Source organism: Anguilla rostrata, chromosome 10 (genome assembly GCF_018555375.3).
Source record: "Anguilla rostrata isolate EN2019 chromosome 10, ASM1855537v3, whole genome shotgun sequence".
In the NCBI taxonomy this organism is placed as follows: Eukaryota; Metazoa; Chordata; class Actinopteri; order Anguilliformes; family Anguillidae; genus Anguilla; species Anguilla rostrata.
Window position 1 is genome coordinate 19,562,251 of NC_057942.1, and position 27,598 is coordinate 19,589,848.

The window sequence follows — 27,598 nt, forward strand, 5'->3', positions numbered from 1 at the left end:
ATGTGCCGTGGTGAATGATTGATTTTGGAAGAGATTACATTTTTGCATTAATTAAATAATTGATAGACCTACATCTGAAATCAGTGAAGTCTTAAATGCTGTATGTGTACACCTGGTCATTGATACTAAACCATACATGGAAAATGAAGAGTTCAAGGTAGCGTCCTCAAGGTCAGCCCAAGCCCAACGGCCAAGAATCTATTATAGTTGATTTGGGTCAGATCGGGCATGGGCCAAACAGTAAAAAAAAAATTAAAAATAAAAATCTGTCTATCTGTGTATTTAACTCTCATTTTTACATGTGAGCACTGTCCATTGTGCTGATCTCAGGAGGAAAAGGGACAGTCAGAAGTCCATTCGTTATTCCTGGTCAGGGTCATGGGGGTGGGGGGTGGGTGCTGGAGCCTATCCCAGCATGCATTGGGCAAGAGGCAGGAATACACCCTGACAGTTTTCCAGTCAGTCGGAGAGCGCACACACCATTCACTCACTCGCACACACCTATGAGCAATTTAGACTCTCCAATTAGCCTAAGCTACCATGTCAGTGGAAGGAGTACCTGGAGGAAACCCACACAGACATAGGGAGAACATGCAACCTCCACAGAGGCTGGGCTACAAACCAAGGACCTTCTTACTGTGCGGCAACAGTGCTACTCACTGGTTGTTAATGATATTTAGCCGTCCACCCATTATCTATACCCGCTTATTCCTGGTCAGGGTCGAGAGGCAGGAATACACCCTGGATAGGTCACCAATCTGTTGCAGGGCACACACACCATTCACTCACCATTCCCTCACACACTGATACCTATGGGCAATTTAGAGTCTCCAATTAGCATATCTGCATGTCTTTGGACTGTGGGAGGAAACTGGATTACCCAGATAAAAACCCACGCGAACACGGGGAGAACATGCAAACTCCACACAGAAAGGCCCAAGTATCATGTGCTGTGTGATGAATAATGATAGGCCAATAATAACCACATGAATCCAAAGATTAACGAATTAAAGAATAATCAAACAACACAACATTAAACAAGTTTAATCCTGTTTAAATGAAAAACATCTTAAAAATGTTATTGCCTACATCATGACTTTAATAAACTTTAATTACATTAGTAAATGTAAAATCTAATTTCTTGCTTTTGGCAAAATTGGTTTACTGTGGCTGAAACTGCTAAAAGCAAAAGTGATCAGTTTTAACAATAACAAAACATATACATGATGGTATAATACATGCGGATGTTCTAATATAATGCATTTTGTTTCACTGAGTGCATCCTTGAGAGTTTTTGATCATGGGCCAAAAGCCCATGTTTTACTCAATCTGGCTCCTGCTCTCCTCTTCCTCCTCATTGCTCTATGTGTGTACACACAGTCTGTGCCTATGCAAGTTGCACACCTGTTTTCCGGCAATCGCGGACTCACGTTTTTTTTCGAGTTGGGTCGGGTTCAGGCGTAGTCAAATACATGTGATCTCGGGCCAGGCCGAGCTCGGGCTTCAACTCACTTGAGTCGCATCAGGTTGGGCTTGAATTTTTTGAAGACAAAGAAAATGGTAATGAGCCAAACCAACATTGTGTTAAGAAGGTTTAAAGAACACACTTTCAATCACCTTAATTAAACACGAGATTAGCTGGAACAAAAACCAGCATACACAGGGGTACTCCAGGACCAGGCTTAAAAACTACTGCTGTAATATAACCTACTTTTAATTATAGTGAGAAAGCATTGGTGGTGTGGAGGATTCAGCTTGAAAATGTAAAATGTCTTATCTTACATCTTATGTCTTATATATGTCTTAACTCCCTGTGCTGCAGTGCACCCATTGCAGATGGCGAAACTGTGGTCATTTCCCACAATTTAGCACCTTTTGAGGGCTCTGCAGAAAATAAGAGCACTCTGCTTGGAGCTCGGAATGCTTGGCGAGCGGGACAGCGTCTCCCGTGGCTTCCCTCCCAACGGAATGGCCCCTCGTTGGAGCGGCGCCCCTCAACAGTGGGTCGACACTCTGGACAATAATTAAATTAAGGAGGCTGTTGATTTATGTGCTTGGAAGTGTGGGTCGGTAAGGAGAGGGCCGACCACTCTCCGACCATCTGCCCGTGGCCACCCAGATGCCGGAAGTGAGGAACCCCGACAATTAATTAGTTTGTTCCGGCCGTGGTGGAAACGATGAGGCTGTGTCTGGGCGCAAACGTCTTCATGATCATCACGTAAAAACTTGTGGCCGCCGTCCTTTGTGTCACAGTGCCTTCGTTTTTTCCGTAGAGGCAGAGAGAGAATGAAGATTTTAGGTCATAGGTAGAAAGGATGTGGAAGGCCGAGGAGACTACGAGAAGATGTAGTGGGGTGGTAGTGTGGAGTAGTCAGGTGATGAAGTATCTGGGGTAGTGAGTTAACCATGAATTAGTATGGTTCCAGTGTGAAGTAGTGAGGTCGCAGTGTGGAATAGTGAGTTTGAGTAGTGAATTGGCAGTGTGGAGTAGTGAGTTTGAGTAGTGAGGATGCAGTGTGGAGTCATGAGTTTGAGTAGTGAAGTAGCAGTGTGGAGTAGTGTGTTTGAGTAGTGAGGCAGCAGTGTGAAGTTGTGAGTTTTAGTAGCGAGGCAGCAGTGTGGAGTAGTGTGTTTGAGTAGTGAGGCAGAAGTGTGGAGTCATGAGTTTGAGTAGTGAGGTATCAGTGTGTAGTAGTGTGTTTGAGTAGTGAGGCAGCAGTGTGGAGTAGTGTGTTTGAGTAGTGAGGTAGCAGTGTGCAGCTTTGTGAAGAAGTGCTGTGAGGTGGCAGTTTGGAGTTTCCTTTTTCTATGCTAATTTTATTTTCTGAGTCTGGAAGATAAATACAAAGAGAGGCTGGCAGTGGTTGATTACAAAGAGATTTATCCATCTGAGACCAGCCCAAGTGTAACAAAAGTGTAACAAAAGTAATGAGACAGAATTCAGATGCGGCACTTATGCCACGAGCCAGAAAACATAGATTTTCAATAGTCTTCTATTCTATTATTTTCCAGCCTTGGAATACCAATAAGTCATGTTTTGGGAGCAGGATTTAAAACTTTGTGGACATCAGACAGCATATTGCTCAAACAGCAATACACCTCAAATATATATTTTGGGGTCGTTTTGAGTTGACCACGGTACCAATGGGAGAAAAAGGCTTCATAAAAACATCAGCTTGTGACACCACAATGCAAACGTTATTTATTTATTTTGTGGAAGGCTCCTTTAAGAAGGGTACAATGCCTGAGCTTTCCCTTTCTTTGTCTTCTATTTACATTGAGGTGTATTTATTTCCCAGGGTCTTTTTCAGAGTCTCACATCCAAAACAGTAAGCATCCACTGCAGGCCCACAATTGCACAAGTGAATGTAGAGCCAGTAAACAAGCTGCAAGACATCCTTTGATCTGACATCTCAAAAGAAAAAAATGGTCATAATCAATATGTGTGTGGCCCAGGATGCATTCTGGGAGAGGTAAACAAAAAAAAATGCAAGGTGAATTTGCACTTTATTGACTGCAGGATAGGGTGATTTTTTATGGAGAAATGGCTTGTGTCCACATCAGTGGGGAGTTGGGGCATGAAAATGGCAGCTGAATGTGGCAGATAGAGCTCCTGCAATCCACAGAGAATATAACAGTTCTTTATTGTGTGTTTGTTTAATATCTGATAATGCGGGAATCCAGGGTTGAGAATTGAGCACAGTAGTGGAACTGAGTCTTATTTGTTTTTCAGTTGGAATATAGAAGGAATATTAATGTGATGCTGCCCCCCCCCCCCCCCACACACACACACACACAGAATGCTTTGAACAAAGCACATGCACACATATACATACAAACTGTGCACAAACACTGACACATGAAGCTTCAGCAAAGCATCATGGCCTTTCAGCTATTTTAGAATTCTGAATTTGAAATTAATCATGATGTTTGGCTTTTTTTCCTTCCTCAGAGAAGCAGATATTAACATCTTTAATGAAGCAAGATAAGTGGATAATTTCTTTGTACAAGTCTTATTAAAGTAGAATAACTCCATAGGATTTATCCCCTAAAATTGAATGGCTTCTTCTGCAGAGCCTTGGCTTTGTTTAAGGTTGTTTAAGTTTAAGGTTGTTTCTGTCTTATGTTATCTTGGTAGCTCCGGTTTGTGTTGTTATGGCATCATCACTGTTGCATGGGAACCAAGGAGTAGTACGGTTACCTGCAAACCTTGTGATGAATGAACTGACATCTGCCATAAAGAAAACCAAATGATATCTGCAGTAGACAGGCTCATAGTAATACAAAAAACATTACTTGTTTGCAAACACAAACGAGGTCACTTTCATTTTTCTATCTGATGAAAATTCTAAGAAAGCATTTTTGAAATAAAATTTGGAGTAGTAAAAAAAAAAAACAGCATAGCTACCTTGCCAGCTGCCTGGTTGGTGTTCTCCATGGAACTGACAAGCCTTACCATAGCATTACTGAACTTATCCAAACCGGAAGCTGCTCGCCATTAACAGAGGTTGCGGTCGGGGGGGGGGGGGGGCGCAGCAGGAGTACAGCGTGCACCACACAGATGCTGATGGGGCTGTGTAGCGGAGGATAACCTCTTTGTAGGTTTTGTTCGCGGTGACAAAAACTTTTGCACTTTACACTGTTAGAGAGCAGCTGCTCGCTTTGTACTTTGCTGCTTTTCGATCAATGGCTCTATCGTGTTCTCACTCCGTCAAAGGAGTAGAATTGGCCTCCCTCTGCATCTGCACGTGCCCTTGAACACAAAGACTCCCCTCTCCTGAGGGGAGAGGTCCCAGCCCCAGGAAGAGAACATTACAATTAGAATGCATTTATTACTCCCGAGATATAGCGAGACATTGTCCTCAAGACAAGGTGCTACCAAAAAGGCATTCTAAGGACAGCTTGTAGGACTGAAACACAATCGCTTATTTCATGTTTTTATATTTTTGCATTTTGTTTAATGTTTAAACTTAATAGTTTTTTAATCCTTTCTAAGACAATGTTGCACCTTTCTTTTATTCATGAAAAGTCATTAATAATGATATATTTTTGCACATTTCCTTTTTAACTGTCATTTCACACTTTTCCTGATTATGGCTTTCAGAAGTAGCAGAACTGAAAAAACTGAAAAAAAAAATCACTTCTGTAATTTTTCTGTAATCTGGATTTTTTTTTAACCTGTCAATTGCTTTGTCTCTGTCCACATCACTTTTCCACCATCCACCTCTCTTGCTGAAAGTGTTTTGTTTTTGTTTTTTCCCCAGCGGCACTTTTTTCTGTTCTTGCTCTTTTTTCTTGAAGCAAATTGAAAATGTTAAAAGTGCGGATCTCCATGGAGAGCTCTCCAAAGAACAAAGCAACAGGGATGTTTATCAAGACAAATACAACTTATCTGTCAGCACAGTGAGCTGGGAACTTTGTGAGATAGGGGAAAGGCAGGCAGGCTTCTCTCTGGTGTTTAATCTGACCGTCGCCTAGATCCCTTCTCTGTCTGATGGGTGCTCCCCTCCAAAAACCCAGGGACATGTCCCCCACATGCATTCGCCTTTTTGGGAAATCAGTTCAACTTTTCCACTTAATTTGTGTGTATGTCTGTGTGTGTGTGTGTAAGAGATTTGATATAATATAAATGATACTTCCCAATAAGGAGTGTTTGCTTACAGATGATGGACCACATTGCTTGGTTCTGATTCTACAGCCCATTCAGTACTGGGTCACACCTTTACCACACAGTGCTCTATAAGCCAGGGCAGTGATACCATGAGTCCCTATACACACACATGCTGTAACACCAAGGAGAGAAATGCTGACTCGTATTTTCCTGTTACCTGTAAGGTGCTACACCATCAGTCTGTGACTGAAGTAGAATCCACACCGGTTCTGTAAATAGATCTTTTTCAGCTGAGTTACTTTAAAGTCACAGGCCATGAAAGCAGCTTTCTCGGGGCTCTGAGTTTTGTCTTAGAAATGCAGATGTCTCTACACTGTTATCTATTTATGTAGGATTACTAAACATCTTACTTAAAATCTTCATATCAGAATAAAGCAATGCACTCATCTTCATCATCGTCATCATCAATACCATCATCACCGTCCTCATGCTAACCATCATCAGTGCCAAAGCCATTACGTTCATGCTCACTTTTCTAGCTGTTTATTGTCTTGAATTTGAGTAGTGTGAGAACTTTGCCTGAACGTGCATTTATTTTTTCATTGTTTTTATGACTTGGTGCACATGTGCTTATCTGTGCTTTTTTACCTGAATAATAATAATCAGTTATGGTTGTGTATTGCGTGGATCTCAAAACAGGGTAGCTGACACACCCATACCTGATATCCGCCATGAGGCAGGTGGAGGTTGATGCTTGAACATGTTGTATATTGTGCAATATTTATATTTGCATGTATTTAAGTATGCATGTATTCATTTTTTTTTTAATTATTCTATTGTAATTACTGCTAGTGTACATCTCCTTCTTGTTCAAATTCATTAGGCAAATAACTTTTGAACTAGTGTGAAAATGTAAGTAAAGTACGAAAGTTTGAAGTAATGTGAAATGTATATTAAAATGCCCTGTTCTGGGAGTGGGTCCTTCTCCTCATGAGAGGATTTTCTTTCTTTGGTTGATCTATAGTTGTATTAAGATTTAATGTGTGAACTCTTTTTGCATTACCCCTACGGCTTACCATCAGTTTCTACCGAAACCTTTAAAAATATCATGGCCACGTAAGCACTCTTTCCAAACCTAGAGAGGCGTGTCCAATCGTCTACAAAATTTTCAGTGAGCCCGTGAGCGCGTGCTGGCGTGGGCCACGAAACAGACGGAATTAGACCGGTGCCGCTGCTCTAATAGGAAAAATGCTGCTTCTGCATTTCACGCCCCCTCTGTGTCAGCCCTCTAATTTCGCATGATAAATCGAAGCACACGCAGGTCCGGGCAAACTCTTTTTACACCAACTTTTCCCCGTGAGTGCCGCAAATTGAATATCACATTGAGGAAGGTGACAGCAAAATGCCCTTACTTGTCAGAATCGCTGCGTTGTCACTGTCCTTGCACAATTTTCCATTCTTGGTCGATTAAAAAAAAAAAAAACATTGTTTAGTCACGCCACGAAACATTAGATAATAATCCGTAAGACTTCCTTTGCTAATTATCTGACGTATCTGATCACTGTTTTATTATTAATTATTTTAGACTGTGTATGTAATATGGATTTATGCGATCAATATTGGTATTATGATACTGGGATATTTAAAAGTTTTAAAAAATTTTGCATATTCTTGGGGACTGGGGGGTTGCCAACTTGTAACTCCATTTATTTGAACTCACTTCACATTTTACTGACAGGCTTAGCCATTTTCTTTATTTGTAATGAAGCATTGTTATTGCAGTGGTTCAGTGTGCGGGATTACAGCATGAAGAAGGTCCTTCCACGCAGTGCCCTGCAAATGTGTGACGCATGAAAAGCCATTTTCCCCCATTTTCCTTTCCCATGGTTCACTTTCAAAATAAAATGAAGGAAAGAAAGGAATTTTTTTTTTTAAAAGCTTGAAGTACAGTATCGTTCTGTCAAAATACAAGGCAGGCTCGTCAACAAAAGCAATCCATAAACAGGAAACGGTGGGAAGGGGAGCGGGTGGAAAGGTCGGGCCTTATTGATCCGCATAGCAGTACAGTGCGGGGGATACACACGCTCCAGCGCAGGGGCCTGTCAGCTAACGCTGAAAGCAGGCTCTGTTCTCCACCAGAGCCCAGAGGTAACAGACAAAGGGCAGCCCCCTCTGCTTTGGGCAACAGCCTTTCCATTCCCACCACCCAGCAGTATTTATTTATATATTTATTTAATTCTACTGAAACAGCGGAGGTTACATTTCACCTTTCGTCCACGGTGGCGTGCTGGGTGCGGGGTGTGTGCATGGGACCGTGGTTGACCCTGGTTAACTGGACAGATCGTTTTGTGTGTTTTTACCAGGCCATAGGATGGTATTTTTGGCCTTACTGAGCATTACGGTAGTGCAGAGGGGTGACATCTAGGGTCCTACTATTTATTTACATTTTTTTTGTTATTATGCAGTCTTATTTACAACATCTGCAAAACATGTCAATCCATGTTTATAGTGGTTATTTGTATTCAGCTACGATGACGCTTTGGTATGCCCTTGTGTGTTAGGTAAGTCAAACTACTGAAGCTGGCAGGTGCTGATGGGAATTGGGAAGTCCAGTGTGTATTTCACTGTGGCTCACTGCCTCTGTGGTCCACCTTCCCTTGAGCTGCAGGGTGATCGTTTGTAGCGTGTTCCATTTAGTGAGCTGAACTCAGCTGTCTCTGTCTGGGATGAGCACCTGTGGAGCAGGGCCAATAGCACGGCAGCCTGACCGCTCTCTGTAACTGCTTGCTTCTACATCACAGACTGACCACTATCTGTACCTGCCTGCTTCTACATCACAGACTGACCACTCTCTGTAACTGCCTGCTTCTACATCACACAGACTGACCACTCTCTGTACCTGCCTGCATCTACATCACACAGACTGACCACTCTCTGTACCTGCCTGCATTTACATCACAAAGACTGACCACTCTCTGTACCTGCCTGCATTTACATCACACAGACTGACCACTCTCTGTACCTGCCTGCATCTACATCATACAGACGGACCACTTTCCATACCTGTTTATATGACAAAGACTGACCACTCTCTGTACCTGCCTGCATCTACATCACACATACTGACCACTCTCAATATCTGGCTGCATCACATGGACAGACTGGTCACTCAGAGAGAGACAATGTGTGAGAGAAAAGGAAAATGAGTAAGCATATGTGTGCACATGCACAACTGTGCATGCGTGTGTGTGTATGTGTGAATCTTTTGTGAGGTGCGCTGGCAGAGACAGCAGTTTTCCTGCAAATCTGTCTCTTTGTTTTAAGCCCTAGTGAAAGGCTGCTAATTATTTCTTTCTGGAGTGCATATATGCATATGGTGTACGGGTCTATTTTAAGATGCTTTCAGCTTCAATGACATTCCTAGTTATGTTTTTGAAAGCCATTTTTTAGGAGGTTATGTAATGACATCCATCCGTCTGTCTGTCCGTCCGTCCGTCTGTCCATACATACGTAACGGATATGGCCAAATTGCCATGAAATTTGTTGTGTACATTCATGTTCCCAAGAGGAAGAAGCCTATTGATTCTGGTGACTGCATGACCTTTGTTTTAGTGCCACCATCAGGTCTCACCTCCATTTTGTGATTGACTTATCTTGAAAAGTAATGGCCAGATTGCCATTAAATAAGCTGTGCACATGCATGCTCCCAAACAGAAGATACTGATTTTGGTGCCCCATGACCAGTGCCAACATCTGACCAAACATATCTCGAAAAGTAATGACTGGATTTCTGAGAAATCTGCTGTCCACATTCGTGCAAGTGAAGATTGTTGTGCCTTAGCAGAGGTCTGCACTATCCAGATGCATTCTTTCTAGTTTATGTATTTTATGTATGTTTTATGTTTTTTTGCTATTTTTAAGCCATTTTTGTTTTGTATTTTTGCATTAAATGTTTACTTAAAAAAAAAAAAATCCACTATATGCAGCTCATGTAGCTGTGAAGCCAACATGTCATGTATGTATATCTAGAAATATAGTCTAGTCTGCCATATTCATGATTTGTCCATGCTTCTAACCTCAGGTGACTTGTTTAGCAAGCTAGCCAATGCGTGCAGATTTATCCTTTCTGAATCAGTCAATGAGTGCCGCCTGGGGAGGGGCCGGAAGCAGGCCGCATGCATTGCAGCATACATCTCTCCAACCTCTTCCTTCCTCAACAATTAATGTGCAATATTTCATCTTTTGTCATATTTTAATCTCCACCAATGCTCCGTTCACGGGTTCATTTCCCTCTACCCCCACAAACCCTCCTCCCCCCACATTATTTCCGCCTGATTTGCAGCTTGGAAGCACAGACAGAGCTGACAGATAAGAGCCCTGGCGCAGATTAAAATGCAACAGAGATGTCGCTGAGTAGGCATCGATCATCCCGCCCATCGGATGCGAAACGCTCCTTGCGTGCTCGGGGCTGGGGGGAGGGGCCGCCTTTGGATCGCCGCCCGCCGTCACTCCGGGCTCCCACAGGAAGTAGAAAGGAAGGCGCATGCACCTGACGGCAACGACTGAATGGACAAGTCGATGCATTAATGAGCGTCCCTCTGTGAAAGGGCCCCCCTTTGAACTGCTGTACGGTTTGAGCAGCTTGAAGTTCAGTTTGAAGAATGATCTGCAGGAGCACACAAGAGGAAAAATATATCCAGTAGATATCTACTGGCTGATATTGGCATAGGACAGGCAGATAGATTGGCATATAGAAAAAACACTTTCTTCAGGCTCAGAAAAAGGGCAGCCATACGGAGCAGAGAGTCTCAGTAAAAATAATAATCAGATCACTCATAATTTAGCAAATTCCATTGTATTTTTTGGTCAGGTCCACATTTCTTTCTTTACAAGTTGGGGTACAAACAAACATAGTACTTTACATATTTGGCTGGTTAACCTTTCCCCATCTACTTTTAAACAAGAGATAATTTCAGGGGGACATTTATATGGAATTTTGTCTTTCCACATTTCATGTTGCAAATATAAGTTCCGCCTCAAAGCAGGATTTTCTATACTTGCATAAAATAATCTTTTGTAGATGGAGCTTTATTATGCTTTGAATTTACTTTATAGTGGAAATGGTTTACATACATAGCTAATAATCAAATACACTGTACTTATTTTTGCTAATCTTCTTGTGTCATCATAGAAATCCCCATTTTCAGTTGGCTTTATAAATTAGCTTGCCAGTCTCTGCTAAATAGATTAGTAAGTTACTGAAAGCATCAGCGACTGGAAGGCTAGCATTAGCAAGCGTTTAACTGACTTTCCTGCCGAGCATAGTTAATATGGATAATCAGGACATCAGACATCAACCACCTCTTCAGACTACATCTTACTTCCTCCCCCTCGCCCCCCTCTAGCTCTTTTACCTCTGCCAAAGACATGGTTAGGTATAACTTTTTCAAGTGATACTTTAGCCGCGTTTCCACCGCAGGAACTATACCCCGGAACTAGGAACCTTTTGAGGAACTCAGTGCGTTTCCACCGCAGGAACTAGGGTCTAAATTTAGTTCTGGGGGCTTTGTTTTACCCCCCAAAACGTTCCTGCTCGGGGGGTAGTACTTTCCGAAAGTACAGGAACCTTTTGGGTGGAGCTTGCAGCGCTGAACATTTCTGATTGGTCGAGTACTCGTAGCATTTGTGTTGTATTTATTTTCCGCCATTACCCGCCATGTTTGAAAATATGCAGCGGCAAACCAATTTATTTTCATAATAACTTCAAATCAAACTTGTATGTTATGCGGCGCAGTAGCCTACTTTTGGTTATAGCCTATCAACGTCTTGGAATTATAACGTGTGCTCTTCTGTTCTTTTCTTGCTTTAGTTTTCGTTTTATAAAATGCTAAGCATTCGTGCTGGGACAGCATATTACGTAGGCTACCAAAACATTCAAACGGATTAATTCGGTTGCTGAATATTTTCTTCCGGATTTTCTTTGTTAGCCCGTTGTAATTGACTCAAAACGTTTGATACAGTTATGTGAGGTATGCGGTAATTCTGCATAATTAACATTGGTGATACAGTACAAGCAAACTGGAAATCACCTCCCGCACTTTTTATCCGGGTAAAATAACAGGTTAATTCTAGTAATCTTCCCTTTAGCTTTTTCAGACTGTCGTAATTTTACTCAATTTTACTGCCATTTTTCAATTCCACGAAAAGACCAGGAAGACTGGACTCATTTGGTGCATGGTTCGCATCTGGAGGGCACACATCGCTGCTCGGCTAGCAGTAACTTCGAAGGAAAGCAAACGGTGGCTGTACCACTACTGATTTACATTTTCACGCAAGTCCGAGTTTTCGTTCTATTCTTGTCATTTTGCGATTAGCCTATATGGAATTAACGACGAGAAAGTAATAAAACAGCAAATTGTTTACAACGTGTGCATGTTTTCTGCTGTTAATGAATGTGTTTGAGAGGATATATGAAAATCAATAAATACAAAAGTAACCATATATAGTCATTGTTGGTAACCCGTTGTATATAAGTGGAATAAACCCCTCCGGGCTGTCCCGGTTATTAGAAAATAATGTAGGCTACTTCGGTGGTAGTATGGGGTTACAGAAGAAATCATATGACAGATGGACCGACGACAACGTCAGTGGGCTAATTTGCCTAATCTTCGCGGTACTTTAGACCCCGGTGGAAACGCAGACAACCATTGGCTGAAGGAACCTTTTAGTTCCTGGTAAAGTAGTTCCTGGGACTGAAAGTTCCGGGTAATTTTGGTGGAAACGCGGCTTTTGTTTCCTGTGGTTCTTTGCTTTTGTTCATTTAATGAAATTGAATGCTCATTGGGGCAGTTTTGTTCTTGTTTATATTACTGAAATTCATGATCGACAGAAGTCGACAAGTCGTCAACTGAGTCTGCACTTTTTGAATTGACTGCCTCTCGTGGGACTACACTAAAAATACAGCACTTCGATCTCTGACTGTTACACAAGTGTTTGAGCTGTAAGTCGCTCTGGTGAAGAGCATCTGCTGAATGCCAGTAAATCTGGACAAATCTGTTTTCAACTTACAAAAATGCCACGTTACTTATGCATACAAAGCACTGTCTATAAGTCATTAATTCATACTTGCAAAATATAGACCTGCCATTAAAAATATTGATATCAAAATGAGGCCCATGTAGAAAACTGATGTTTACTATCAATAGATTTTGTGTGGTAATGCAAAAAGTGTTACAGCTGTACCTTTTTTTACTTTTCCTAAACATATGCATTGCACATTGTGATATGGTGAATAATGTCCTCCTCAGACGTGACGCATACTGGGTTCGCCATTTAAATACTCTTACTCATAGGCTTAACATGGAGTTCAATATAAAACCATATCTCTGACCGTTCTGTATATGTATGACTACTGTGACTTTGTCAATTGTCATTGTTTTTGTGTGTATATTATTCTGTAACTTACCTGCCTTGTTCTTTATTTATTTAATTAGCCTTGTGGAGGTCACACAAGGTTTCTTACATTCTTATTCTCAATGTTTATATTCCGGTACTTATTTGAGAAGCGCTACCGATAGAGGAGACAGCCTATGGCCTGGTTGTACGTAGGACCTTTTGTACTGTAAGCACTTATAGTCTTCTGGACTTGTCTTTTCAAATGGGCAAATGAACAACAACAAATATTTCTCTGATTAGGGCTCTGTGCTTTATTAACCCCTTAGCGCATATGCCAAATCTGGCCAATCCTTGCCCATTTAGAGGGCACCTATTTAAAGCTTTACAACTCCAGATGTGAGCATCACAGAGACTTGAAAAATGGCTTAATTGAAGCAAGACATTTGTACCATTTAGTTTATATTCATAATTTAGGAAGAAATAAAGTGCCACAAAGGAAATTGGTCAGGCAATGAAATGAAATCTATCCAAAATATTTAAATTACGCATTGCTGTAAATCACAACATATTCACGTATTTCACTACAAATCAACTGTTTTAACTCAATAAACTCACTGTTGCATAATTTTCAAGTGAGAATTACAAGCCTTCCATCAGTTCAGTGGTCTAAAATATCTAGGGGTCCAGAAACATATCCAAAATCTCTCCGAAAATGAATAAAATGCTTTTTATTTATTATAAAGCATATCAATGAGCCCCTTATGAAGGTTTACGATGAAACATTGACATCAGATTAAAAAATAATGCAAAAACAAATGTGTAATCATTAACTCTTGTATGAATTTCTGTACTCTACAGTATGTAATGTTTTCTTGTATGAGGATGGGACGACATGAAAACAATGTTCAGCCATCCACCACATTTTGGCAATGTTCCAGTTGAGGTCACATCCAGTGCATTAAACACAAACTACTTAGCAAAACAATGAACGCTTACGTTACAGTGTGAAATATCCTTATTCTAAAATACCACTAATCTATTTAAAGACACTCAATTTCAAAAATAACATATATAAAGTGAGGAAGAATTTTTTGATGTTATAAATGACCTTTTTTGGCGCAGTGTGTCAATCAGCCCACCAGAGGGAAATCAGTTCTGGATCTATTGCTATGTAATGATCCGGACAGAATTTGTAGCATAGATGTAATTGAGCCTCTTGGAACTAGTGATCATTCTGCAGTTAGATTTGATGTATTATGACAAATTAACAAGGCCTCTTCTATGGCCAGAATTTTTCATTTTAGACGAGTCAATTTCAACAAGATGCGATAAAATTTAAGTAATATTGACCGGGTGAAACTTCTTAACTACAAGACTGTGCAAGGAATCCAAGGAAGTTATATTTATCTTATACAATACATTTATTAGACCAAACTTGTAGTATTGTGTGCAGTTCTGGGGAGCATACTACAAGAAAGATAATTATAGAGGCTCTGGAAAAAGTTTGAAGAAGAGCAACAAAATTGATTACTGGTAGGAAAGATAAAAGCTATGAGGAAAGACTTAAGATGCTTAATCTCTTCAAGCTTTGTAAAAGGAGACTCAGGGGTGATTTTATTGAGGCTTGTAAATTCATAGGGGATCAACAAAGTGAACTACCAGAGATTCTTCGGTTGATTCTGTTAGTAGAACAAGGGGACATAAATGGAAATTAACAAAAGGTAGATTCCATACAGACATTAGGAAGAATTTTTTCACACAGAGAGTAGTCAATGTGTGGAATAGCTTGCTAGGTCATGTAGTAGAGGCAGAAACTCTGGGGATTTTCAAGACTAGTCTTGATACAGTTTTAAATACTATCTAGTCTGTAGTTAATCAGAGCACTAATTTAGTTAGGAAAATGGCGAGCATTGTTGGGCTGAATGCCCTGTTCCTGTTGTTATGTTATGTTATGTTATGTTATGTTATGTTATGTTATGTTATAACTGAAATATGTTCAGCAGTAACACTTACATTTGGACGATGAAATCTTATCTGTGTTCAGTAGATAGAGACAGTGACAGAATGAATGCTGTCGCTCCCCAGTTCTAACTTAGCCCAGAAAACAGTATATCAGCTAGGTCTATCAGCAAACATATGCCTCAGCCATGCTCATAATTTCTCAAGAATAATAGTATTTTCCAAGAAATTATGAAAGTCATTGATAAAATTTCACCAGGTGCAGTGTCTTCTACTGCTACCACAGAATGAATGCATAATGCAGCGATAATGAGACAAAACTTTTGGTTACGCTGGGCTATAAAACGCTATTCCAAAAGTAAAATAAAAAAAAAAAAACATTATACATTGTTAGAAAGGTTATTCTGTCACCTATTGGATCGATTGTCCAAGACAATATATGACCACTCTGTCTCGAAAGGGACATCTCTCAGAGTAAAAACCAATGGTATGGTGGTGTATTTATTCAATATTTAGTCCCAGATATTGACTGTAGAATGACATGGTATAATTTTTGAAACCTGTGTCTTGTTTATATCTTTATTCAGTGAGCAGCGTTTTAACTGCTGTATTGGCTTATTTTAGGGCTATTTTTGGGTATCTTGTTGCTATAACAGAATATGATTTTCAAGTGGTGAAAGAATATTTTAATTAATGCCCACAATATCAGCTATGCTGCGGGCCTTGCGCGTGCAGTGTTTGGTGTAAATGTCTTGAATAGAAGGGAGAGGGACCCCAATGATCCTTTCAGCTGTCCTCACTATCCGCTGCAGGGACTTGCAGTCTGAGACGCTGCAGTTCCCATACCAGGTAGTGAAACAGCTGGAGCACTATACCAAGTTTGCGAATTGGTAGCCAAGGTTAAGTTTCTTTGTTCAAGTTTCAACACCTCTTTTCACTCTGCACCTTATGTATTTGGCTGGTGCAGGTGCATTTCTTCATACATTACCTATTATACAAGTTAGCTTACAAGCCGACCAAAGAAGGCAACTGCAAAGTTTTTAAAAAACGTGTGCACTTCCTTGTATTATATGTCAATTTTGCGTGCATATCTAAGTATCGTGCAAGCAATTGGCTATTTTCAAGGAGTAATATTGTCACAGGCAGATGTGGCTAAATCGGGAGAAAAATTTATTGTGGTGCTGGAGCATTTGTGATGATGTAATTGGCAGGAAAAAGAAGGAGAAACATGAAATTACCCAAGTCTGCGGCTTTATTGTGTGGACATGTGAAGTTGTTTGTGAATTCTGTCTGTTTACATGAGATCAGAGGTTAATGTTTTTAAGGGCTGAGAGTCTGTGGCTTTTGTGGTTACTTCTGTTGGTATGGGGCGTAACTTTGCGGATGGCATTCCTGTCATCCCAATAATATTGCTTACATTGTTTAGTCATTCTTTAAAAAAAACAACCAATATTGCATTGTTATCAATAATTATGCATGCTCTCTCTCTCTCTCTCTCTCTCTCTCTCTCTCTCTCTCTCTCTCTCTCTCTCTCTCTCTCTCTCTCTCTCTCTCTCTCTCTCTCTCTCTTTCTCTCTCTCTCTCTCTCTCTCTCACACACACACACACACACACACATGGTTTCATCATAGCCTGCAATCGGCGGCCATCATGACTCTGGAGGTGATCTAGCCATCACCCGGACGCACCGACATGGCGGCTTAATCAGCACTGGGTCGTGGCTGACAGCAGCAGGCAGCAGAGCAGCATGAGCGTTAGCGCTGCTTCAGCTCCACGGCTTGGCTGTAACTCAAAGAGCAGAGTAGAGAGATGGCTGAGTATGCAGGCTTTACCTCTCACCCCCACGTCACCCCCCCCCCCCCATCTTGCCTAACCCCTCAACCCACACCACCACCAAATCCTATCTTTGCCACCATCCCAACCTACTATTTCACCACCCTGGATTATAAACATGAAAATAAACAGGAGAGTTATTTTATTTTGTCACATTATATTCAATTATGCAGTTATGCCGACTTTTCTGATATAACCCTGGAACTAAAGTAGTACCTGATGGGGTTGCATTTTCGCTGACCCAGCACAGCAAGATTGCTTTTCCCACTTATTTCCAATAACCAAAGCAGATCAGAAGCATGAGACACATCTTTCTGACTGCAGCTGTGTACCTGCTGACAAGAAGCTGACTGCTTTTTTCCCAAAAAAAAAACAAAAAAAAACTGGATTTCATTTTACTGCAATGCGTTTTTTATTTAGTTGATGTGATCAACGATGATGGCCTGCTCCACTCTGTCATGCTCCTCTCCTTTGTTAAGTGCTGATGCCAACTGAAGTAGCTATTTCGACTCAAGGATTACCTGTAGCTAGATGAGGGCCAAAGTGGACTATGCTAATGTGGGTCAGCATGGGAAATAATTATAAAAAAAGATAAATAATCATATCCCATAATAATAACAAAATAATGTGGAAAAAACCCAGAACCACCAAGCCTGGTTCTAGCTCTGGAGTGGGGTGCTGTGAGCCAAGGGGTGCTGTGAGCCAGCCTAGTTCCAGCTCTACAGTAGGGAAGAGATATAATCAGCCAGCCTAGTTCCAGCTCTACAGTAGGAAAGGGATATAATGAGCCAACCTGGTTCCAACTCTGCAGTAGGAAAGGGATATAAAGAGCCAGCCTGATTCCAGCTCTATAGTAGGAAAATAGTATTATGAATCAGGCCGGTCCCAGGTGTACAGTGGGGAAGGGAGCTTAATGACGGAGTGCTCCCCTATTAGGCAATAATAATAATAATAATAATATTAATGTCTTACATTATTTACATTTCATTTATGAAGCAGCTTTCAGGATACCCAAGGTCAGGATAAGACACAGAATAAGACACACAGTACAAAATATAAAGAACAAAGCAATAAAATAACAGAGCTAAGTTATAATTAAAAGCTCTGATTCATGAAGGGAAAAAATAAAACAATAATAAAAGTATTTTTTTGTTTAAAAAGAAGAGAGTAAATGTATGCATGTGTGTTTGTGTGTGTGTTTGCATGGTTATGTGTATTACATGTATGCATGTCTAAATAAATGGGTCTTGAGCTGTTTTTTGGATGAAGAGAATCTGACATGCAAATGTGATAAGGAAGGGAATTTCATAGTTTTGGAGCAGCACAGCTAAATGGCCTATCACCAAGTAAAGAGAGGCATGAGGAGGAGTAGTTCAGCAGGGGGTCGGAGAGAGGTACGAGGAAGCTAGGTTGTGGAGGAGTTTGAATTGAATTCGGAATTTAACTGGCAGCCAGTGGAGTTTGTAGAGAACTGTAATGATATGGTCATGTGGTTTTGGGTTATCTAGAAGTAGACCTTTGAGTTGTAACTTGTTGAGTGCTCTGTCTGGGGCACCTATTAGAAGTGAATTACAATAATCCAGTCAGTCTGTTCAAAATAAATGCTTGCCGCTGTTTTTCTCTGAAAGCTCCACTTCAAATTAAATGCCATCATCTCTTCTCATCTCTTCTATCCCATTCAATACATTTCACGGTGACAAACAAATACTAACTGTCCAAAATGAGTTGGAGTCATGCTGGTGTCTATTGAATGGAAGAATGAAGGCTTCACTCATCTCATCACGTTTCCACACAGTTCTCACGATGGAGATGCGGTTTAAAAAGATTTAAGAAGATAAATGCATGCATGCCCACTTTACTGAGTTGCAGTTGACTTATCCTACTGAAGTGTGGATCACATTACCCCAAATGCCTTGAACAGAAATCCTCATTCTACACACTGCTACCTCAGCAGAGGTAAGATTTTTCTCACCTCTGACCATCTCTGGCTGGTAATTTGGTGTCAGGTTGAGAGGAGGGAGCTAGGTGTCAGCTGCCATGACACAAGATGCTTTACCTTCATGCTGAGAGGGAGTGAAAAGGCCTTATCAGCTCAGGCACACAGTGGGGAGGCCCCTCCACATAAGCCCTATGCCTGTTCCCTCTCGTTCCCACGGAAACACAGAGGCATGGACGAGCCAAGGTCCGGCAGCAATCTGCAGTCTACTGTGCCATTCACAGCAGACCATCAGTTTCATTGGAGGGAAGGTGTGTGTGTTCTTGTGTGTGTGCATGTGCCTGTGCAAGTGTGAGTGTGTGTGTTATTAATTTTTTATTATTTTATACATCCTGAAATTTCCCTATGATTCCCTAGTGGATTAAAATATTTGGAGTTAAAAACTGAAGATGGCCTTGTGGAGTGAGGAGAAACGACTCAAGATATAGTGGTAGAGGGAATCAGACCATGCGTGAGTACGAGTGGGGACGGATACATGCTTCGGGCATGGTTGCAGCACATGGATTCTTTAATACATTTTCTTCTTAACCTTTAGTCCGTAATGCTACATCCCTTATTATTTACTATGCCAATGTCAGTTTTATTTTCATTGACTTAACCATGATCCCGCAAGTTCCCATTATCCTGGGCTTTTCAGCCCAAGCTGCACAGGAGCAGTGAAATTATACTCCCGCTCTCTTCGATGTGGCCTGAGCAGCTGTCAGCGACATGGCAGGATGCGGTGGGTCCCGAGGGAGGACGCTAAAGGCACGTATACGGAACCAAACTCTCAGGTTAAACGCCATTGGTTACCCGAGGCTCTGGGTTGCTTGCAACGGTTTAATTGCGTGGAAACCTGTGAAATTTGCGCACATGATGGGCCCAAACCAGACACCGCTCGGTTTCTAGTCCTTCAGCACCAGCTCGCTGTTTTGTTTTTTCCTTCCCAATTTAAAATGCATATTTGTGCACCCAAAGCGTGTGATGCCAGCTGCCACTTCTGTTTGTATCATCCACCAGCCAAACTGCACAGTGATTGCATGTATAGCACTCTTGGCTATTCTCGCCATTCTTGGTGGAATCAATTAGGAAGACAGCCGATGGAGTCACATATCAGCCCATCCCAATTATCTACCTTGGAGGTGGCTCACAGTGTTCCTCCAAGCACAGGGCACCAATTAAGGAATTAACATTACATTACATTACATTACATTACAGGCATTTGGCAGACGCTCTTATCCAGAGCGACGTACAACAAAGTGTATAACCATAACCAGGAACAAGTATGTCGAAACCCCTAGAGAGAAGTACCGGTCCAAGTGCATAATCAACATAATCAACTAGTACAGTAATGATTTAAGAAGAAACTTAATGTGGACCAATTATTAGAATAAATAGACAGGGAAAAAAACACAAAAAATGCTAATAATTTACAAATGTACTTTACAATGTAAAAACATATATTTTACTCAAACAAGAAATCTTTGTTTATTATACTCAGTGTATACAGTTATTGTGCTCAGTACAGTTGGTTGGTGAAGATTGCATTGAGAGTCTAACTGGTCCACAGTTGGGGTGGCATCCTTTGCCAGTAGCTGGTTACACTGTGTGCGTCCATTATACAGCCAGGGCATCTTCTAGGGTATCTCTACAGCACAGGCCTGCTGTGGTAATTTTGTCATAAAAAGCAACATTTTACCCTCAAACGTGCACTAAATCTTCTGTTGCAAGTATTGGAAAGAAGAGCACTGTTTGCCTTGTTCCGGAGATGCATGATTTATTACAAGGGGCAGGCCTTCCCAAGTTAACTCAAGAAACACACTTTCATCACTTTCGGGCTAAACAGTGCTGATTGGCACAGACGGAACCGGTTGAACATTCCCCTTTCACACCTCAGAACACACAGACTAATACATTAGTTGCCACAGAATGGCGGCAGGCTGTTTAACATTGTCCCTACTTTGTTGAGGTGGTTCCTGGTGGCACTATCCAGAATGGGAATACGTTTTACCCCAAAAGCACCTCAGCTGATGGCAGTGGTTTAGACGGTGGCATCGCTTCCATAGAATAAAAATTGCAAGTCCCTTTTGGTAGTTTAATGATAATAGCCGACTCTTAAACCAATAATGCTCCTTCTCACCACCCTACCAGCCAGTGCCACAGTCAGAATTCCATAAAATGATCCATGGCTCATGCTGGAATCCAGTCTTTATCAGGACATGCCTCCCGACTACCCATTCGTCTCTGATACAATGTCATAACCAGACGTCGACAGTGTCTGGCTTCTTACTTGTCATTTTTGGCTTAAAAAAAGTCCTGATATGGATCGGTCCCCTCCAGTACTGTCTTTTCATTTTCTTTAAACTATGTTTTTGGTTTTTTAGTGATTGATAAACCCATTTGTTCGGCATGTCTTCCTCCTGTCTGACTTGTCCGCCAGTCAGAAGATTCATGGGTGTCCTGAAGTTTGCACATATATCTTTGACGGACGTGTGTTTTTCCTATTTTGGGAAGTTGGCATTCTAAAACATGATTAATAACACGTTCGCCTCGTCGCTCGGGGGTACTCACGGAAATAGACGCGACGTGACCGAAAGGCACGTCAGTCGCCTTTCTTTCTCCAGCCCGTGACGGGTGTTTAAAAACAAAAAAAAAGAAAAGTTTTATTCTCTTGCTGTGGGCCAGCAGTGAAGTGGCAGGAGTCTCTTGCCGTTACCTGATGTCATCATCAATCTGGCGGATTGACAGAAACTGTGAATGCTTCAGGCTCACTACTCTATCATGGCAATTGTGATTTAAGAGCACAGCAGCCTCTGAGCCTGTGCGTGAGCATATAAATATATTTGACAAATCAGTTACGACATTTAGGGAAAGAAAACATTCTCAATCGTGGCCTGAATACAGCTGGTCTAATTGATGCATTGGAGCTGTATCTTTTTCTGTTGGTCTTGTGTTCTTTTTCCAGAAATTCTTGCGTCCATTTTGTTAACTTGCTCTAATTAGAAATGTCCAACCTTATTTGCAGGCCTTTCTTATTACTGCTACATTCTCGTTCAGTCCAGAAGACCCCAAAATGGAGTGTGGTGCCAGGCGCCTCTGCTTTTCTCTCTGCAGTCTTGCCATTGCCGGATGCAAGATGAAATTGGGAAAATCCTGCCGACTGAATCCATCTCTCCAAGGAAAACACTTACACTGGTTAATGTGCCAACCAGCTCTGGTTGTCAGAATGATTCCCAGTACTTCAGCAAAATGAGTCACCGGGCAGTCAGTTAGTCCTGTTCTGTATTAGCACTGGCCCTGATGTGGCAGTTACAGTGATCAGCAGTGTCAGTGATGATTTACGGAGTCAGTGGTTATTTACAGTGGCAGAGATGATTTACGGACCCAGTGATGATTTATGTGGCAGTGACACTTAGCCGCGACAGCGATAATTGATAATGAGGATCGACAGTGACAATGATAATTGACAACAATGACTGACTGTGGGAGACATGACGTTAAAGATTAACAGCAAAGATCTGGAGTCTGTGCTTGTGTGCATTTCTGTAGCCGGTGGAAGCTTCACTGTAAAATATTTGGTGTTAGTTCATCTCTTACAGAGGAAATATGGTCCCTATTGGACTCATATGTACTCTGTTAAGAGTTGAATTAACACTAGGCATTTTACTGTGTGAAAAATGTGTCACATTTAGCGACACATAGTACAATTAACATATTCTGGATCAAACTTTTACAAATAATTCACAAGCTTAGCCTAAAGTATACAGCTGTGATAAGGGTAACGTCTGATTTAAATCTTCTACTATCATTCTCTTTTTTTACTTCTAACCCATGATCTCTGTTTTTACAATTCTCTCTCATTTCAGCTAAGTTTTAATTTCATCAACTTTATTGGCAGGACAAAAAAACATTGTTGCCGAAATATAATACAATCGCTAATATGTACATGCAATTCTGATTATAATAAATAAGTAAAAAGGGTCTATCTTCCTATGTAGATTTATCCCAAAATACTGTATGTGCAGTCAAAGGCATGTGAGAGCAAACAACACAAAAGTTTAATTAACTGAAATCCTGTCAATATCTTATATACATATGCTACTAGCACAAATTATGGAAACACTATTTACAGAAGCAATTTAGTACTTCCCAGTGTTTTATCTGTGCCCTTCTTCTGTTGTTGTTTCTTGGAGGCATTTTCTTAGTAAAAAAAATAAATAAATAATAACAAAAACAATTACTGTTAACAACAATAAAGTAGTACTAATAGTAGTAATAATAATGTGATAGCAGTAATAATAATGGCGATGTAATGCAGAGATGTCTCTCTCGCTCTTTCAGGGAGGTCTGATTGCTTTGCTCCTGCTGATCCTCCTCTTCACCATGGTCCTGTTTGCGAGGAGGCGCTGGTGCAGGCGCAGACGGGCGCCCCAGAAGAGCGCCAGCACCGAGGCCACGCACGAGATCCACTACATCCCGTCTGTCCTGCTGGGCCCCCAGGCCCGCGACAGCTTCCGGAACTCCCGCCTGCAGCCGTGCGGCTCCGTCATCGGCATGCCCATCCGCGAGACGCCCATCCTGGACAACTACGACTGCGAGGAGGACGAGCAGCTGGAGCGGCAGCAGACCGACCACCTGCGCAGCCAGACCCCCGACTGCGCGCGGGACGCCGATGCAGGCTGGCAGGCAGGCCACACGCCAGGCGGCCTGGGGGACGAGGACCTGCATCACAAAATGGGCCTGGACAACAAGAGAGGTGGGCCTCCTCTGCACTGAACTTACAGCGCATTACTGCTAGCCTCAGTTACTTGCATTCGCATGGCCGTGTGAGTGTGTGTGTGTGTGTGTGTGCGTACGTGAGAGAGAGAGAGTGTGTGTGAGAAAGAAAGGGAGTGTGAGTGTGTGTGTGTGTGAGAAAGAGTGTGCGTGTATAACAGAGAAAATGTTTGAGTGTAGGAAACCGTGTCATTGTGCGTGAGTTCTTTTGTACTTGCGTTTTGTTTTTACATGTATGTGTGTACATGTCTGTATACATGTTTATGCATTTACTGTGTACAAGTGTGTGTATGCATGTGTGTCTGTGTATTTATGTGTGTGCTGTTTTTCTTGCTTAGCTCCAGAGTTACAGCAAATGTACGTGTGTGTGTGTGTGTGTATATGTGAGAGAGAGTATCTGCTCCATTAGGTCGATATATACAGACCAATACTACCAGGCAGAACAGTTGTGTTTCACTCGAGATTTAGATCCCACTCCTGACACAATATAAGCACCTGTGTCTGTCCCTTGGGACTCAGTGTTTAACTAAAATCCTGATCAAGAATGGCACATAGACTTGATTTATTTAATCAACTACCACTTGTTTATTTTGAGACTGGACCTAATGCTCTACTGGTCTGGTTATTTAATTACCAGTGGTGTATTAAAATGGGCCTGTCAGTAATAGAGTGATTAGCACCCAATGGGCCTCATGCCAGAACATTCTCATAGTCTTCTCTTAACTTTCTTTCATATTTGTTCTTTAGAGGAAAATGTTTGTGTGAAAGTGTTCAACCTCCAGAAACTGTTCTTACCGACCCGTGTAAATTCCTGAATGCTGATTGCTTAAGGGAATGTGCATTAATGTGAATTCTGTACTCCTTAATTAACACCCCAAAAAGGCCTATTGTTCCTCGCTGTTTAACCGTAAAATTAATTCCCAAAAATAGCTGCTAAAACCTTCACAATTTCAAAGATAGAGGTGCTTCTATCAGAGATCTCAACGTGCTAGAAGGTTTCCACTGCTAACAAGGTGTTAGCAGTGGAAAGGACCAGCCAAAATCAAAAGAATGGCAAACAAAATTACTGATGCCATCAATGCAGTGTCACCAGCAGGGCAAATTAGGCATAAAATAGAAAAAGAAAGATTCCAAGCCTCAATCCATAAAGAGGAATCTGTTACTTGATGCTAATGTTGGCTTCCTGAAGGGTCTTTCTCTACCTGGTCAGTATGTGAGAGTCAGTGTAACCTCCACATCTTGCCAATAGTGAGCCAGTCAGGCCACAGAAAAATGCAGAGACATGGAAAGTTTTATTCTTAATAATTTAACAATTCGGGCTTTAGTCCTTTTTTCTGCTGCAGCAGTTGAATGTGTGAACTCCGACTCTTTTTCTCCCTTCCTGAAATACGAGGTAATCATCTGGAATGAGACACATTTGTCATTTTGGCCGGTGCTCTTCCCATGTTTCTTTGTGATATGTTTTCTATTTGAGCTGATAAATAATTCAGCAGACCAAAGAGGACAGTGCAGACAGCTTATTTCAGCATTTTTTTTTCACTTTTCAGAGTTTCTGCAGCTAGTAGTTATAAGCTAAGCTATGCGTCACATTTAGCAACCCCTCACATAACAAACACATTTTGGATGAATCCTTTTCAAAGAATTTATAAGCATAGCATAAGGTACTCAACTGTGATTAAAGTAAGGCCTTCTTGATTCTCCATTATGGTCTGCAAAGTAGAGACCTGCTTTTTCTCTGTCCCATCTCTCTCTCTCTCTCTCTCTCTCTCTCTGAGGGGAGTTTTTTTTGTACGTTCTAAACATGTTTTTTTATCAGATAATATAAAAAAACATAGGTAAATTGCTATATTGTACACTCAAACATGGGAAATGTTCCAGTATTGAAATTGCTACAAGGGTCAGATATGAAAAAAATCTAAAATCTAATTCGGAGCATGCTCCCCAGTGGTGTGTTGGCATCAGAAAAAGGAAGCTTATGCTAAAAGGGCATCACACCTGTGATGAAATATGGAGTTGGATCTTTGATGTTATGTTTGGGAGCTGCTTTGCCTCTATTGATCCAGGGGCTCTTGTTAAGGTCAATGAAATCATGAACTCCAGCAAATGGCAAGACATTTTGGCCAAAAACCTCACATCTTGTCCTCAGGAAGTTCAACCCTGACTGCGGATGGTTCTTTCTGTAAAACAGTGATCCCTGGAATACCTCACAATGAATCAAGAACTGGCTAACCGACCACCAATTTACTGTTTTGCAATGGCATCTCTATCTCTCTGAGCAACTGTATTAGTATTAAAGTAATTTTTATCAAACAAAATAACTCTTTACCTGCATTATTTATATTATGCAACATATTGCCTGTGCCAATAATTTTGGAAGGCACTGTATGTCACTGAAGATGCCACAAATAGAGTCATAGGGCTATATTTTAATGATCTAAGCACATGGTCTAAAGGACATGACACAAGTGCATTTAGGGCGTGTCCAAATCCACTTTTGCTAGTTTAAGGGCGGATAATCTGAGCGCAAAGTAAGGCGCATGGTTCAAAGGGGTTGTACTTAAACTCGTAATTAATCATAGGTGTGTTTTGGGTGTAACATGAAATAAACCAATCAGGGTGTCATCTCTCATTCCCTTTAAAAGCCAGGTGCACTTGTGCCTTGGTGGATTGCTATTATAATGGCGGATTTGCCAAGTAGTAGGAAAGAACGCTTCTTTGCAGAGGAAACGGACTATTATGACATGTATTTTTTTTTAATATCGCTCGTTGTGCACCCACCTTGGTCAATCGCACAATCGCTTTCCGCTGCCTCAAGATAGCAATGCGCCAACAATGCGCCTGACCACACTTCATTTTAAGAAGTGGGCGCAAGTACATTTACTATTTAAACAACGTGGGCGCTGGACAGGAAAATGACAACTGTGTGGGGTCTGAAACTTGCAGAGACACTTTGAGCTGGGTGTAAGATAGAGCCCATAAAGTCAAACAGTGTCAGAAGCTATTTTTAAAATGCAACTGCTAGCAACATACCATCAGGGATAGAAACCTAAACACAGCAGTATGTTAATGAAATTATAAATGAGAAAAAAAGGACAATAAAACCAAAGCTCCGGAAATCTTGGCAATAAAGTTGTTAATGAAACCACCACAGAATCAAAAGGGTTTATGAGAGGTGGAATTAAGAGGGATGACACTTCTGGATTATGCCTAAAATTTGTCGTGGTAAAATATATGAATTATACAGTAATAGTAACATATACATGTACATTTACTAGGGATGGCGCCGAATACAAATAGTATATTCGGCCATACTCAAATAATGCATTTTCTCCGAATGTTTTCTCCTCCCAAATTTGGCCAATATTATTTGGATTCCGATCTTTTTTCCCACCTTGATGCGATTCACTCAGAAGTCAGCACCAAGTGTCTCAATTAGACACAAACACACACATACAAATGCAGAGAGACAGTGAGTGATAATTTCCCTTAACGCTAAATAGCTCAGAGGATGGCCTTTTGGGACTTTAAACTTAAAATTACTCTAACACCGTAAATGTTATATCCTCCTCCTCCCAAGACTTCCACGACTCCTTCCTAAATATTTGGTCTTAAAATAACTGCGTTTTAAAAATTCACCAGACAATAGGCAACAGGTGCTTTTACCCAGGTACGAACGTGTAATTGTCTACACCGGTACACTATTCAGCAACTGAATAACGGGGATTTGATACGAATTTCCTTGTGAAGCGCTATTGAAATTAATTTTCCAACATATCACACAAAATTAATTCACTGCAATTGTGTGATGAAGTAGATAAAGCCTTTAGGGTGGTGGTGAATAATTGTGAATGCTGTAGTTGATGAATGTAAATGATATGGAATTTATCTGAAACTGTGACTTTGAATAAACTGAAAAGAGCAGCTAGAATGACAATTGCGTGAAATGTAAGTGATCTGTGTGTGTGGTACCAGCAAACCACTAAAGCTGTGTGTTCATTGCAGAATTTATACAGTGCGCAGGCTATGTAAAAGTGCAGTCCAAGTACAAG

At 41.2% G+C, this 27,598-nt stretch overlaps 1 protein-coding gene across 4 annotated transcripts in view; it reads left to right on the forward strand.

The window, feature by feature from the left end:
• Nucleotides 1–27,598, forward strand: part of LOC135265195 (astrotactin-2-like) — a 454,017-nt gene that overhangs the window by 84,369 nt on the left and 342,050 nt on the right. For all 4 annotated transcript variants that reach the window (XM_064354593.1, XM_064354592.1, XM_064354591.1 and 1 more), the window contains exon 3: nucleotides 23,115–23,529. In XM_064354593.1, the coding sequence (XP_064210663.1) occupies nucleotides 23,115–23,529 (415 nt within the window). The remainder of the gene's footprint in view (nucleotides 1–23,114; nucleotides 23,530–27,598) is intronic.